The 14,222-nt window shown below is 42.4% G+C and overlaps 1 protein-coding gene across 5 annotated transcripts in view; it reads right to left on the bottom strand.

The window, feature by feature from the left end:
- Positions 1 to 14,222, bottom strand: part of Nbea (neurobeachin) — a 563,720-nt gene that overhangs the window by 10,242 nt on the left and 539,256 nt on the right. For 3 of the 5 annotated variants that reach the window (XM_004659998.2, XM_045154370.1, XM_045154368.1), the window contains 5 exons: positions 13,941 to 14,030; positions 11,538 to 11,730; positions 9,946 to 10,017; positions 7,031 to 7,186; positions 6,372 to 6,542 (listed from right to left, as the gene is read on the bottom strand). In XM_004659998.2, the coding sequence (XP_004660055.2) occupies positions 6,372 to 6,542; positions 7,031 to 7,186; positions 9,946 to 10,017; positions 11,538 to 11,730; positions 13,941 to 14,030 (682 nt within the window). The remainder of the gene's footprint in view (positions 1 to 6,371; positions 6,543 to 7,030; positions 7,187 to 9,945; positions 10,018 to 11,537; positions 11,731 to 13,940; positions 14,031 to 14,222) is intronic. The other 2 variants (XM_045154369.1, XM_045154371.1) reach the window with 1 other exon arrangement.

Below are 14,222 nucleotides of genomic sequence, written 5' to 3'. Positions count from 1 at the left end.
TCATTCAGAAATGGGATGTTCAGGGCAGGAGACATAGCTCAGTAGTTACGGCACTTGCCTGCAAAGCCTAATGACCCAGGTTTGATTCCCCACTGCCCATGTAAAGCCAGAAGCACAAAGTGGGGTACACATCTGGAGTTCCTTTGCAGTGGCTGGAGGCCCTGGCCTGGCACTCTCTTTCTCTTTCTCTGCTTGCAAAATAAAAATAAAAATAAAAATATTCAATAAAAGAAATGAATGTCCAGTTTGGGATCTTTTGTGAGTCCCTTGTACTCACTGGGGCAATTTCCTAGTCCTTAGCCTGTCTTTGGGGAACCTCACTTTGCTTTGGCCTTAGGTCTTGCCTTGAAACCCTTGGCACTTGCTGCACAGGGGCAGATGTGAAGATGTGCTGGCTCAAGGGCTGGCAGCTGTGCCTGTTGCTTGGATGTCCCTCCCTTGAAAATGATATGACTGTGAGGACACACCAACTTCTGTCTCTCTATAGATTCCTCATGGTTTGGGGTGAGTCTGCGTGTATACTTCAACCTCCATTCCACGTTCGAGGCCTCTGAAACGTAGAGTGAAGGGGGCACGTCACTGTGCCACTTAGCGTAAGTCTCTGCAGACTGTCGTAATGGGTTTTGAATATTGGTAAAGTAGGCTTCTATATTTCTAATAGTCTTGGATTTGTGTGAAACTTGTACAACTTAAACAATTAAGTTTATGCCGGGTGTGGTGACACACGCCTTTAATCCCAGCACTCGGGAGGCAGAGGTAGGAGGATCGCCGTGAGTTTGAGGCCGCCCTAAGACTCCATAGTAAATTCCAGGTCAGCCTGGGCAAGAGTGAAACCCTACCTTGAAAAGAAAAAAAAAAGTTTATAAGATACCTCAGGTCTCCTGTTAAAGTGAGAATTAAGTGTTGATAATATTTTATGCATAATATAATTTCATATCTATTTTATTATGAGAGAGAGAGAGTGAGAATGGGCGTGCCACTGCAAACAAAGTCAAGATGCATGCACCACCATGTGCATCTGTCTTATGTGGGTTCTGGGAAATCAAACCTGTGTCTTTAGTCTTTGCAGGCAAGTTCCTTAACCTTATTAACCTTAGCCTTCTCTCTATCCCCAGGGTTGCCGATTTTTTTCTTTTCTTTTCTTTCTTTCTTTCTTTCTTTTTTTTTTTTTTTGAGGTAGGGTCTCAATCTAGCTCAGGCTCACCTAGAATTCACTATGTAGTTTCAGGGTGGCCTTGAACTCATGGTGATCTTCCTACCTCTGCCTCCCTAGGGCTAGGATTAAAAGTATGTGCTACCATGCCCAGCCTTTATTTTAAATCATTTTAACTTATTATTTTATTTTAGTGAGACTGGCATACTGAAAAATTTTGAAATTATATCTCTAATAAATTCATATAAAATAAATTTGGGGGTTCTTTCCCTTATATGCTATGGGAAAAAATTAAAAAAGCAATCTAATACTTATTTAGGGAACTGAGAAAAATGAAGAAAAATATTTAAAAATCCTTATGTTAAATATTTTGTATGAGAAAATAACTTCTTTAAAGGCTTATGTCTGGTTTAGAATTTAAGATGTTTTCGTTTTCGATTTACTTTCCTTAGATCATGAAAATGTGGAAGCTAAACATTAGGTGACTTTGTTTGGGGCCCTGGAAGCACTGTTTTCCCTAAATAGCTCCATCTTCAGCTGAAGAAAATATACAAACTCTATTCTGGACTTTGAGTTGGGAAGTCTGCAGCAAGGAGAAGATGTATTTCTTATATTTCACTGGCAGAGGATGTCACACACCCCGACAATCACCCACAATACTGGGACATTCTGTCAGTGCCACATCACAGTTGATGGATGTAGCTCAGGGTTAAAGGGCCAGTGCAGAGGGAGGTGCAGGTGAGACCTCCTCTTCACGGACCACAGCACCACTGCCCATGCCCACTCCTTCCCTCGAGGAGGAGCGCTCTGTGCTGGAATTACTATGATTGGTAAAGACCAGACATCTGCTCCTCATGGGCAAGCATTTGGAACTCTCACGTAAAAGGCTTAATTAAACAGAGTGCCTTTTTTTAAAAACCAAAACTCATCTCAATATCCTTAAGATGGATGAGAAAAATTTACCAAGGCATTTGGTGTTGCTTTTACTGCAGAACTGACAAGAGCCCTCTCTCTGTGATTGTCAAGCAAAGATGATTCTTTTCTTATAGAAACTCCACCTGTGCAGGGAAGCTGGTTATTTGAGTCAGCTAATCAGGGACAGCAGAGCCTCCCAGTGGTTCTACTGCAGAGGCCAGACCTCTGAAATAGGACCCCATTTCATTTCTGGCCTTGGTGAAGTCACTGCAGAATTGAAGTACAAACCATTTTCATTCTCACACTTCCATAAAATATAATGGATTTTAGTTAAAGTTCTAGGATAAGAGATGTGGACAAAGGATATGGTCAGTTTCCCTGATGCTGTGATTTTGATTCATTTGGAATATTTACAGGAAATGTACTGTGATGGCTAAGAACAAGGCCAGTGATGAGCCCCTTATGAGAAGATGCTGGTAACCACATGTGAGGCTACCAGAGATCAGGACCACTCCTGACTGTGCCTGGGTCTACACTTACTAAGGCCTCAAGGAAATGCACAAAAAAATAGCACTTGTATTAGCAAGTGTCAATAGCCCATGATGTGGCTTCCTTTGAAAAATAGAAGACCTATTCATTTATTCTGAGTTTTTTATCTCTTCCCAGATGTTACTATGTGTTCCTCTGAGCTCTGTCTCTGTGTGGCAAGCCTGTGCATGAAGTCTTGAACCTGGATCTCCGATACAGGACCGTGCTGGTCCTGCCCTCTGCTTCCAAACAACCACAGGAACATTCTCATCATGCCCCTCACAACCCTCATTCAAGGAAACTGAGCTCTGCTTCCAGACCCCATGGTCCGTGAGCCAAAATTGTCAGATCAGAGAACAAATTAATCAACCTTGATTTTTATATTACTACCAACCCAGACAAAACACCTTTTATGAAGTGTCAGGTCCCCAGTGGGAAAAGAAAAGCAAAGGGAAAGAGGTTATAAACCCTAAACTTCTCCAGTTAGAAACCCTAAAGTGTTTCTAGATGTGAGACAGGGGATGATATGTTGAGCAGTCTACTTTACCCCTGGCCTGTGCTAGAATGTTCTATTACACACATGACCATAAGACCCTCCCTCACAAAACAAACAAACAAACAAACAAAAACAAAAAAGAAATCCTGTGACCGAGAATTACTATAAGATGACTATGGTTCCTCTGATAGTTAAAAATACATGAACAGCTAGATAGACAGACCAACAGGCAGATGAGACTAGCCTGCCACTTACTATCCACTAGATAGTGTTATGGGCCTGTCTTTGTCCATGCTCATCTCTTACAATAGCATTGGTTAGTGGAGGCTGTGGAGCTAGGCACGAGGGTAGTCTTTTGGAAACAGGCTATATACAAACAAAGACAGGGATGTGGCTGGTAGATGTTTGGGGACAGGCTGCAGCTGGTAGGAAGGGTGGGCGTCCTGGGTTGAGGCTGACACAATAGGTGCCCAGGGAAGGTATGCATGCACGGACGGGTGCTCCTTTACAATGAACTTCACTCGGTCTGCATAATGCTTGTGCATGAGTAAAAAGACCTGTGTTTAAAACACAGAGCAGCATCTAACACCATCTTGCATATTACTCAGTGAATGCCAGTATATTTGATTTGAAAAGATGAACAGTAATCCCTTTTTAAAGCTTCATATTGCTATGATTTAAATTTTTTCATATATATGTATCTCTCACCTTATATTTGGTATAGACATTTAATTTACATACTTTCAAGGCAGATTGGCTTTTGAGCTGAGATCCCAATGCATTTTTCAGTGTCTATTGAGGACACAACAATGTTAACTTGCCCCTCCTGTGACTATCTTGTTCAAAGCTGCTGCATGTAATGAGAAATGTCAAGTCCTAAGATCAATGAAATTTTGGACTCTGGGGATTCAACAGGATAGCATTGATCCTGTTAAAGAACACCAGTCAGAGATGGGTTGTAATATATTGCAAAGAGGGGCTCAAGAGAATAAGCGGCCAAGTCCAAGACACCTACCTGACAAAGAATTCAATCAGCTTTTACCACGAACTGCCTGCTCAACCCTGCTTTCTTTCATGCAGGAGGCTGCTTCCAATTAAAGTGCGCAAATTAATTTTTATCACTTCCAAATTAGTTTTAGAATTTGTGTAAGAATGCTTCAGACGAAAGCATCTGTTCCTCACATCTTTGCAATTTTGTTATCTAGTTAGATGCCTATTTTAAATCTCCAAGGTAATTTTCTATGTTCAAAGTCACAAGTTTGAAAGAATAACGGTGAGCATTATTAGTATAAAACACATTAATAAAACAACTCATTCAACCATGACATGTGCTAGAGAGCCTTTACTTGTTTCTTTTATGAGCTGGAACTCTGTGTCATGATGTGTTTGCAAATTTTCACTGACTTTGTGACACATCCATTAAAATAGCAGCAACAATTAGAAACAGATAACCTAATATTTTGAGATACCTGAATTTGTCACAATTTATTTGACAATAAAAACATCTTTTTACACCTACCTAAAAACTCTACAAACATTACTTATATTTTTCTTTGTGGAGTAGTAGAGATATCCATGACACAATAATGGCAATGCAAAGAAACAAATATATTAAAATCATGTGAACATATCTGAGATTTCAGTGATATGCACAGCAAAAAGCTGAAATGAGTTTTCTATATAATCCATGAATTTATACCTAAGATATGGAGTGCTCATGGTACAAAATAGTGCTTGACACAAGTGATAATTCTGGAAAATACTACTCAGTGCACTCACTAATTCAAACAGGAAAAACAGTTTCATGACAAGCATGGTATACACGTCCTTGTGTAACTGCTGGAGGCCAGGGATTTGGATGATCCGGTCCCAGCTGCTTACCAGGAGCAGGCACACAGCCAGCGTGTGGGATGTACTTGCTGCTTGGCCCATACTAGAGGTGCTCATGCGGTCCACTGTTTCTCTTAAGGGCTATGGGAGCTGTACACCTATGCACACATACTCTGTCACACTGGTACAAGAAGTATTTTTTGTAGGATTCTGGTTAAAATGTATGTGAGTTGGGGAGCAGTAGGATTTGAAGGGCAGATTTGCAGTTCACATCCCTAGGCACCTCCACCCCTAGCTGTCTCTATGCCTTGTGAATGTATGAAGCTTATTTCTGTTATCATAAATATTCCCTAAACTTGTCTAGCTGCTGTGTAATAAGGTATGAATGTGTATACAGAAAAGATTCTGCACTGCACAGGAAATATAGATATTTGAACTATGTGAAACGATTGTGGTAATTATTTCCTTGCAACCTCTTATCTGTCTTTCAATCATTTAATAATATTTACTGGAAATCTCTTAAATGTGGCACTATGCCAGGACTGGGAGTTATTCATGCTTTTGTTCAGTGTTTCCTCAAGACAATGGCACCTGGATTGCTATAAGAAGTGTTCTATGGAGTACGTCTGAGAGGCTGTGGGTTTAGAGCATGTCAGTTGGTACATTGGCATAGTGCTTTCACAGTCTTTCCATAGAGTTGGACTACATGCACTGGTCCCTAATTTATTTTACTAGGCAGACCTGTCCCTTTTTCCTATAAGATTTCTTCAGAAGCAGTAATGAATAAGATATACTTGAGTTATCCACAGCAAGGAAACAATTTTAATTGGGTTTTACACCAGCAATGCCCACTGAGCAGGAAGTATGTAGTCACAGGTTGTAAACAAACAGATGGAGAGATTACTGTATGACATGGTAAAAATACTGACATCACTAGACTGAGGCACAAAGAAAAACCTTTGGGAATTCAGAGAAGGGAAGGTACAGGCCTGCTGACATTGCTGAACTATGGGGGGAGTAGGGCGTTGAGGCAGACGGCTGAGCCAGGGTCCACGTGCGGGGACCCGAGACTCTTCTCCAGACCCAAAGTGATGGTGATAATAATTGCTCCTCTTAATGTGTTGAACCTAGCTACATTCAAATAAAGAGTTTTGTTATCTAAACTCTCATGTTTTAAAATCCTTAAGAGCCGGGCGTGGTGTGGCGCACCTTTAATCCCAGCATTTGGGAGGCAGAGGCAGGAGGGTCACCGTGAGTTTGAGGCCACCCTAAGACTACATAGTGAGTTCCAGGTCAGTCTGAGCTAGAGTGAGACCCTACCTCAAAAAACAAAAGAAACAAACAAACAAAAAATCCTTAAGAGTTTCAGGAAAGACTATTAAACCAAGAAGGTAAAATACATTGAAGTGAACTTATAGTTTTAGAGAGGCTTGTTGAAAGGACACTCACTGCTGTTGGGGTTGTCTCCTATGATGTGGTGTCGCCCACTCCAGTACCAGAGAAGCAGGGTGGCGTCTCGAGAGCCAGACACGATGTAGCAGTCCCCACCGATGTAGGACTCAGACCTGGCCAGGCACGTGACCACATCCCAGTGGCCAAACACAATCTGTGTCAGTTTTCCTGCAGCACAGAAACGACAGGCTCACTTGACAAACTCATTGTTTTTGGATGGAAACTGGTTTAACTTTATTTTAGTAAATTTGTGAAAAGTGAATCTATAGAACATCAAGTGTTTAAGGTAATTCAAATCCAGTCACACTGTGTTCTTGCCTCTGACAATGGACATGGAAGGTCCCTTGTAATTTTTAAAGGAAGGTCGTATAAAATAAGATAATCATGACTTCTTCCATCAGAGTTTGGGCCAAACTAAAAGAAGGCTTCAGGTCATTACAGCCCCATGTGGCCTCTGAATTGCAGATCATACTAAAGTTCAGAATAGATGAAGGTAAAATTAGCTGCTAAGCTTACAATGTGAGCGTTGAATCTTGACCATCGATTCAAAGTTACAGTGGAAACACCTATACTGTCACGATCTCATGTTAAGATGTGATTTTTTTTTAAACAAGGGTAGGTTTAAAAAGCATGACCTCTTTCATAGTAAAGATTACCTGTTTCTGTAGAATAAACTCTGAAGCTCTTGTCCCAGAATCCACATATAAGAATATAGCGATTATCTGCTGTGACCACAAAACAATGGGCATTGATTTGTATGCTCTGGTCCACAAGGTCTGTGATCTGACGTTTGTTCACACCTGAGTTATTGGCTGAAAATAAAGAAGAATTTGAAGAAAGATGCCAAGAGTTTTACCAAGTCTTCACAGAAGGAAATAATGTTCATGCATCATTTATCTAGCAATAAGCCTTTAAAGCAAGCTACAAGATTACAAAGATTTAACATTTTTCCTTGAGGAAATCTCTTTAGTAGCAGTGATTATTCATGAGCTATATTATATATGTTAAAACTATACCAGAAACCTAAGTTCTTCCTCCACCTATAATATGAGCAATATGAGGAATCCAAGACAATCAATTTAAATCATATTAAAAATATTTAAATGCATTTGATTTTATACACACTTACCATGTTCAAGTTCATTCAACTCTAATAAAGACCAAGTGAATTCTGAATAACATATGAAATGAGGTACATAAAAATATGTCTTAATATCTGCCCCAGTCTGTCACTTTTCAGTGGCGTTTACAACTGATGTGAAGAGAAGAAGGTGAAGACTGGGGTGAGTGGTGGTGGTGTGTGGGAGGCCCCCACAGGGAGCTTCAGGTCAGCAGCTGCAAAGACCTGCGTTGTTAACAGACAGAAGGCCTGGCCGCGTGGCTGGTGGGGGAGGAGGAGAGAAAGCGAGAAGGGGGAGATCAGGAGGAGAGAGACGAGCAAAGTACCCATAGGTGGCCCTGGGAGGGAATGTGAATGCAGCCAAGAACTCAGTGATGCGCCTGATTTCCCCAGTGCCTGTCTAGATGCCAGCCTGTCCCTGATGCTGTGCCATCCCTTTCAGGCAAAGTCTCTTTGCTGAATTCTTAAACAGGAAATGCAGATGTAGAAGGTCACCACCACCATGCACGCACACCAACTCAATCTAAATATTTTTTGGAGATATCTCCTAAAAATCATAAAAATAACTAGTAGGGAAGGTAAGCAATGAATGAAAAATTATATTTAGTTTAAAAATTACATTTCAAAAACCACAGTTGAGGGAAAAGTAAACCAAAGGTCCTATGTCACTAGAAAATGGTAGAATTGGTGCTTGCTTGATTAGCACAGAACTGTTAACTTTTCCTTGGTCATACGCTCGGCACTGTCAATATCTGTTGGACAGAGGACTGGCTAGGCTGGGCTCTTAAAATATTCATAGCCAGGTGTGGTGGCGCACGCCTTTAATCCCAGCACTTGAGAGGCAGAGGCAAGAGGATCACCATGAGTTTGATGCCACCCTGAGATAACATAGTGAATTCCAGGTCAGGCTGGACAAGAGTGAAACCCTATCTCAAAAAACAACACCCTCCCCCCAAAAATCGGTAGCCCTAAATCTTGTATCCTCTGCAAAATATGTGATGCTCTCATGATGAGAAGTAACTAACAGATAGCCAAGGAGCATCCTTTCTCCCAGATCAAAGATGAACGCACATTAATCTCAAGGTGAAGCACTGTCCCTTGTACACAGTTCATCATCTTTGCAGAGCATTTCCAGTTGTCTTTTGCTAGTTTAACTTTCCAAATGTTCCCACCAGATAGGGGAGAATAAGCAACCCTCAACCCTCTAGACTTGACCTTGAGGCTGGGATGATGAAAGGGCTTGCTTCCTATCACATGCACCAGTGCCTGCAGTGATTTATAAATACTTTTGTCTTTCACAACAGCATGACAGCTCATGAGTCTGCAATTCAGATGAATATTTACTTTGAAAAGGTAATAAGCCCTGTTGAATAGAGATCTCTAGAAATGACGTTTTATAGTATTAGTTTTCTTTAACAATTTATTTAAATTCCTATACCTTAAATAATATGAAGTTGTTAATAATGGTTTAGGATAGTTTACAATTATTTGCCTTTTTATATTAAAATATGTAACTTCCTAAAATACCAAGAAAATGCCACAAATTGCTTAAGTACCAAAAATGAGCGTGAAATGTCCCCATGGTCACATGTGTTTGCAAGTCGGCCTTTCATACTCAGTCCCCAGCTGGAGTCCATTCAGGAGGTGGGGTGGTGCTGGAGGAGGTGTGTCTCTGTGGGTGGACCTTGAGGTTGATTAGTCCAGGCTGCCAGTGCGGCCTTGTGCACTCTTGCTGTTACCCCCAGCTGCTTTGGCAAGATGTAATGCCCAGCTTCTGCTCTGCCATGCTTTGTTCACCTTCCCCTGTGACTGTTAGCCTGACATAAACACTTTCCTTCCATAAGTTGCTTCTGGTCAGGTGTTTTCTTCTCATTAATGAGAACAAACAGGTTATGATTTGTACAACTCTTCTTTAATGGTGACCTGATGTTTTGTACACATTAGTATAGCTCAAGGGCTGGAGAGAGAGAGTTCAGCGATTACGATTACTTCCTGATTAAGCATGAGAGACAGCTAGAGTTTGGTCTCAGACCCAGCTGAGTGTGGCCAAGCACGTCTCTAGCCTCAATCCTGTAGAAGAACAGGACCTGATAATCCCCAGAGCTGGCAAAATAGAACCCAGCAAGCTATGGAATCAGGAAGAAATTGTGCTCAAATAAGAATGGGCAGGAGGGTGATGATGTGGAACAACTGCCATGCCAGTAGTGAGCCCACTGGGGCATAGCATGGGCACAATCCCGATATACTGCTCAGGCGACCACAGGTGAGTGCATGCCAGTGAGCACAGGAGGCACACCATGGGAAGAAATATGTACATAAGTCTCATACACCACATGACAAACACACACATATAAACAAAAAAATTTTACTCAACTAGCTTTTGTGAAAAACAGTTGCCTAAGAATGTGAATGCATTGCTTATCTATGCAAATGAGGTTTCTGTTAGCATACCAATTAATGGGTCCATCTCAATGGGGAGATGATGGGCTTGATCCAAGGAGTATCCTGGGGCTCCTCTGAGGCCTAAAGATTAAAGCAGACAAAAACTATCATAAGGTTGTCAGAAAAGAAGAATTTCCTAATAAAGATTGATTAATGATGATTATACAAAATGGCTTCAAATTTGTGCTTTGGTCACATTATAGTGACTTCATAGATAGTCTTTAAAACTGTCAAACCAGCAGCTTTAGATTTTTCCTTAAGCTGTAGAAAGCTGAATGAAACAGAACATCACAATATTACTTGAGGCTATCAGAAAGCTAAAACAAAGAGGTATCTAGCAAGTCTGAAATCAGAAACAAGGCTAGTTCTTCAGGGCTGGCAGGGGCATGGGCTGGCAGGGGCGTGGGCTGCCCTGTGGTGGGGTGGAAGGGAGCCAGGACTCCCACCAATCAGACCCACCAAAGGAGTCTGTTTCTCAATTCCTCACAGTAAGTCAAAGTTATGCAATTCAGCTACAGCTAAAATCTTTGTCCTACTAAAAGTGCCTTTTAGGAAAAACACTTAGACATTGGTTGAGTTCATTTCTCATAATTTTTCACACGTGATCACGCAATAACCACACAGAATACTTTTGAACAATGCACAAGGCAAAATAGCCCCCTTTTACTTTCTCTTAATGCAAAACATTGCTAGGTGCCAAGACTCATGTGAATAATGAAGTCATATTTTTCTTAAGAAGTCTGGTGCACACTGGGTAGATGGAAATTGTACGACCTCATGTTGACAATATCACCAATAACCATAAAATAGGGGAACTCATAAAGCCTTTGGAGGTAAAGCTATGGCATAAATCACTGTACTTTTTCAGAGCAAGGCAGAAGCCAGTGGACTAGAAAGATTCAGGTTAATTCAGCACGGCTCATCTTGGCAATCCTGGAGACAGGAGGAGTCCTGGGGTTCCTGGGGAGATCTTAAGTGGTGAACTGGGTCAACTAAATCATTTGGTCACATTCATTTCTGCCCAGGTTAAATAAGTATCAATATGTCTAAGTGTCTGTTGTGGTGTTAAATCACTTTAATATGTACTGGCTGGAACTGTCAGGAATGAAGCAAACATGTGAAATAACTGGACAATTTATAGTTTGTCTCTTCTCAAAAACCAAGCTCCACAGAAAGAGATGGTGTTTGTCACGTTCTTTGCTGTATTTCATGTGCTTAGGACTACTAGATGTGTAGTGGCTATTCAAACATATACTAAGCAGATTAATGACACTAAAGGAAGAAGACAAGAAGCTGTCATCGGGGAAAACCAGACTCAATGCTGCCTAATACAGGATCAAACAAGAGCTTGCTGGGGTCCACGCAGCAGCAAAACAGAGGCTTGAGGGTTTAGTTCCTGTAAAGCTGCTCCCTCTATCAAATATGTCTTGGGTATCTGTGCACACAGCGCTTCCCGTGGTGCTGGAGCACGCTGAGCGAGACGGCCAGGCTCCGTCCTAGGTCGACAGGGACCTGCTCAGTCATCAGGCAGCCTGGGAGCTGCTGCCTCAGGCACCTTTCTCCCTCAGCTCTCAAGGAGCGTCTTGCGGAGGCCCACGCACCTACTGTGTTGTGCCATCGGTTCACTGCAAACAGTCGGCTGCAGGTCACCGTCACCACGGCGGGGATGGTCAGGTGGGGCAGGGTGTTGGCAGCCACGTGGGTCACTGGAGAATTTGAGGGGAACTTCAGCACCATGATCACGTCCTGTTGCATTTGGTCTTTAAACATGAGGGGGCTCTGTGGAAGGAAACACTGTTGAGTAGAAAGGGAAGAAGACAGAAGGAAACAAAAGGGATAACGGTTAGAGGAAGGTCTGGAGAGAAGGAGACGCAAACACACGAGGTCAGCATGAGCACATGGGCAATGGGAGCGGTCTGGACGGGGCTGCTGCACTGGGATGTGCACAAGAGGGAGCCCTGTGTAGTGACCAGTGAAGGACCCTCTGCCACTCAGCCAGCCTTGACTGGATATAGCCAGATAGCCAGTAAACAACACAGATACAGCTACAGGACATGAGGTGACTCTTGAGTGGCGTTTAGAAACTCAGTCCGGTGGGAAATCAATCAACCAGGCACTGATCATATTCTCATGGAATCCAGGATGCACTGCTTGGTCACTGCATTTCTACTGGGCTCTTCTGGGCCACACCGCCTGGTGTGTCAGCAGAACCTCACAGTTCTAGTCCGACACTGGTTTGTAGCTTGTGCTCCTCCCAGAGCCAATGCCTTTTTGTTAGTTTGCTCAAACATCCAGTGTATGACTTGATGGAAAGCAGATACTACAAGCACTACAAAACACTATAAATATTATTATATAGAAACGTAAAATAAGGAGGTTGGAAATAATCACGACTTAGCTTTCATACACGCTTTGTAATTGTTTCCTCTAAGGGCCATGAACTTAGAAAGCTTGGGTTGTTTTAAATAGCTCCATGCCAATTTAGTCTCTAATAATTTCTTGCAGGAAAGTAATGAGTTCTAACTGGGCATTCTTCCAGGGTAGCTATTATTTATTATTATTATTAAGCAGAGAAAAGTAACATGGGAATAAAACCTTCTGCTAAACAATATCATAAAATAAAGTATTGGAGATATTCTCCCAGACAGTTTATTAAAAATGCTCCATCTTGCACTGGGGAGGAGAGTTACTGAGAACAGTTGTGCTCCGTTCAAACCTTGCTGTCTTATCACACAGAAGGACCAAGTGCCATCAAAAGAGTTCCTTCGTGGCTCACTGAGGGGGCTGAACGTGTTTGGTGAGCTACTCTAGAGCGAAGAATGCTTAGAAAGGAACACATCTGGCGAGGTGACCCCCAGGAGCGCGCCTGCTGCTGACTCTTTAGAGGTATGCTGGTGGAGGTCTGTGTGTCTCGCTGCTTACCGTCGTCTCAGACACACAGAGGGGCTCAGCACATCGCTAAATGACTGGTAATTTGCTAAATAAATGAAGGGCGCGGAGCAGTTCTTCCACTTGTTGACACACACACATCATCAACCATATCCTGGAGCTCTCTCCTCCCGCTTGAGGGCTCTTGCTGGCTTGATGAGGGTCTGTGAACACTGACGAACTGACTTCACTTTAGAATTCACTTGGAGACATTTTAACCTTCAGACACGTTTTGTTTTTAGCAACAACAAAAAAAAGGTAGCGAAAAATTGCAGTTTAAAAATGTACTGAAGGAACTATTTTAATTTTTTGACTTTTTAAATTAAAGAGGGGATATTCATTATGAAATGTTATGAAAATGGACTTTTTAATTTCAGATGAGAGATTATCTTTTCCCTTGCAAAGTGAGCATAAGCTTTAACAAGAGGAGGCACTGAAAAGGGCAGCAGCTAACGTTTGGAGCACTCCTATCACAGACTGTGGGCAGCTCCTCCCCTACACTACAGATGCTGAGGTGTGCACAGGGAGAAGGTGATACCAGGCAGCTGTCACCTGCCTTACGACAGCCTACAGCCCAGGGAGGATGTCAGGCCCCTTCTAGCTTGCTCTGGCCCTTACTCTGAATCACCAAGTTCCTCAGCTTCTCCGTAGGGACCTAGGGACCCTTGTCCGCTTGTATTTCCTTCCAGCTCTAAAAATAAACCACGCCCCTACCCTATCCCGGGCCTCCCTAATTAAACCTGGTGATGTCGCACTGCACTTACGGTTTGCAGTGCAATTTATAAATGTAGCTTAACTTGGCTGCCAGCAGGTATGTTTGCATCTAAGCATGCATGGATGCAGAGGTATACACAGAGGAAATGCGATTTTGTGAATTCAAAACTGGGGTAGATTAAGAAGCAGGACTAATTGTTTCTTCTCACTTCCATGACCTGAGGTATCAGTATGTCCTTGGGCTACAAGGCTAACCAATAAATTGGAAAGCCTTTTCAAATGCAGCTGAAATACCATTTTATTTGCTCTACACCGAGGTACAAAGGAAAGAAAACATCCCCTCACATGCTGACATGTCTTACCAGGTGCATGGCAGAGCTCCGAGGCGGATGGGGCTCAATAAGCAACTGAGATGGCGTCTGTCCAAAGTTCTGTATCTGTGCTTCCATGGCCTGCAGGGCAGGGAGGGTGACTGTCATAACCAATATGCGTCAAAGAAAGAGGTCAATACACTCTTGACAATGCAAGTGTTTCCCAAGTCAGCCGTGAAAAAAGTCCAGAAAATTCAGCGAGCCCTCTTTTGCTCAGGGAGCAGAATCATCCTAGTGTTGGTGTTCTGTGGACAAGCTCTGCATCTTCCAAAC

Source organism: Jaculus jaculus, chromosome 7 (genome assembly GCF_020740685.1).
Source record: "Jaculus jaculus isolate mJacJac1 chromosome 7, mJacJac1.mat.Y.cur, whole genome shotgun sequence".
In the NCBI taxonomy this organism is placed as follows: Eukaryota; Metazoa; Chordata; class Mammalia; order Rodentia; family Dipodidae; genus Jaculus; species Jaculus jaculus.
This window is presented reverse-complemented; position numbering and strand designations above follow the sequence as displayed.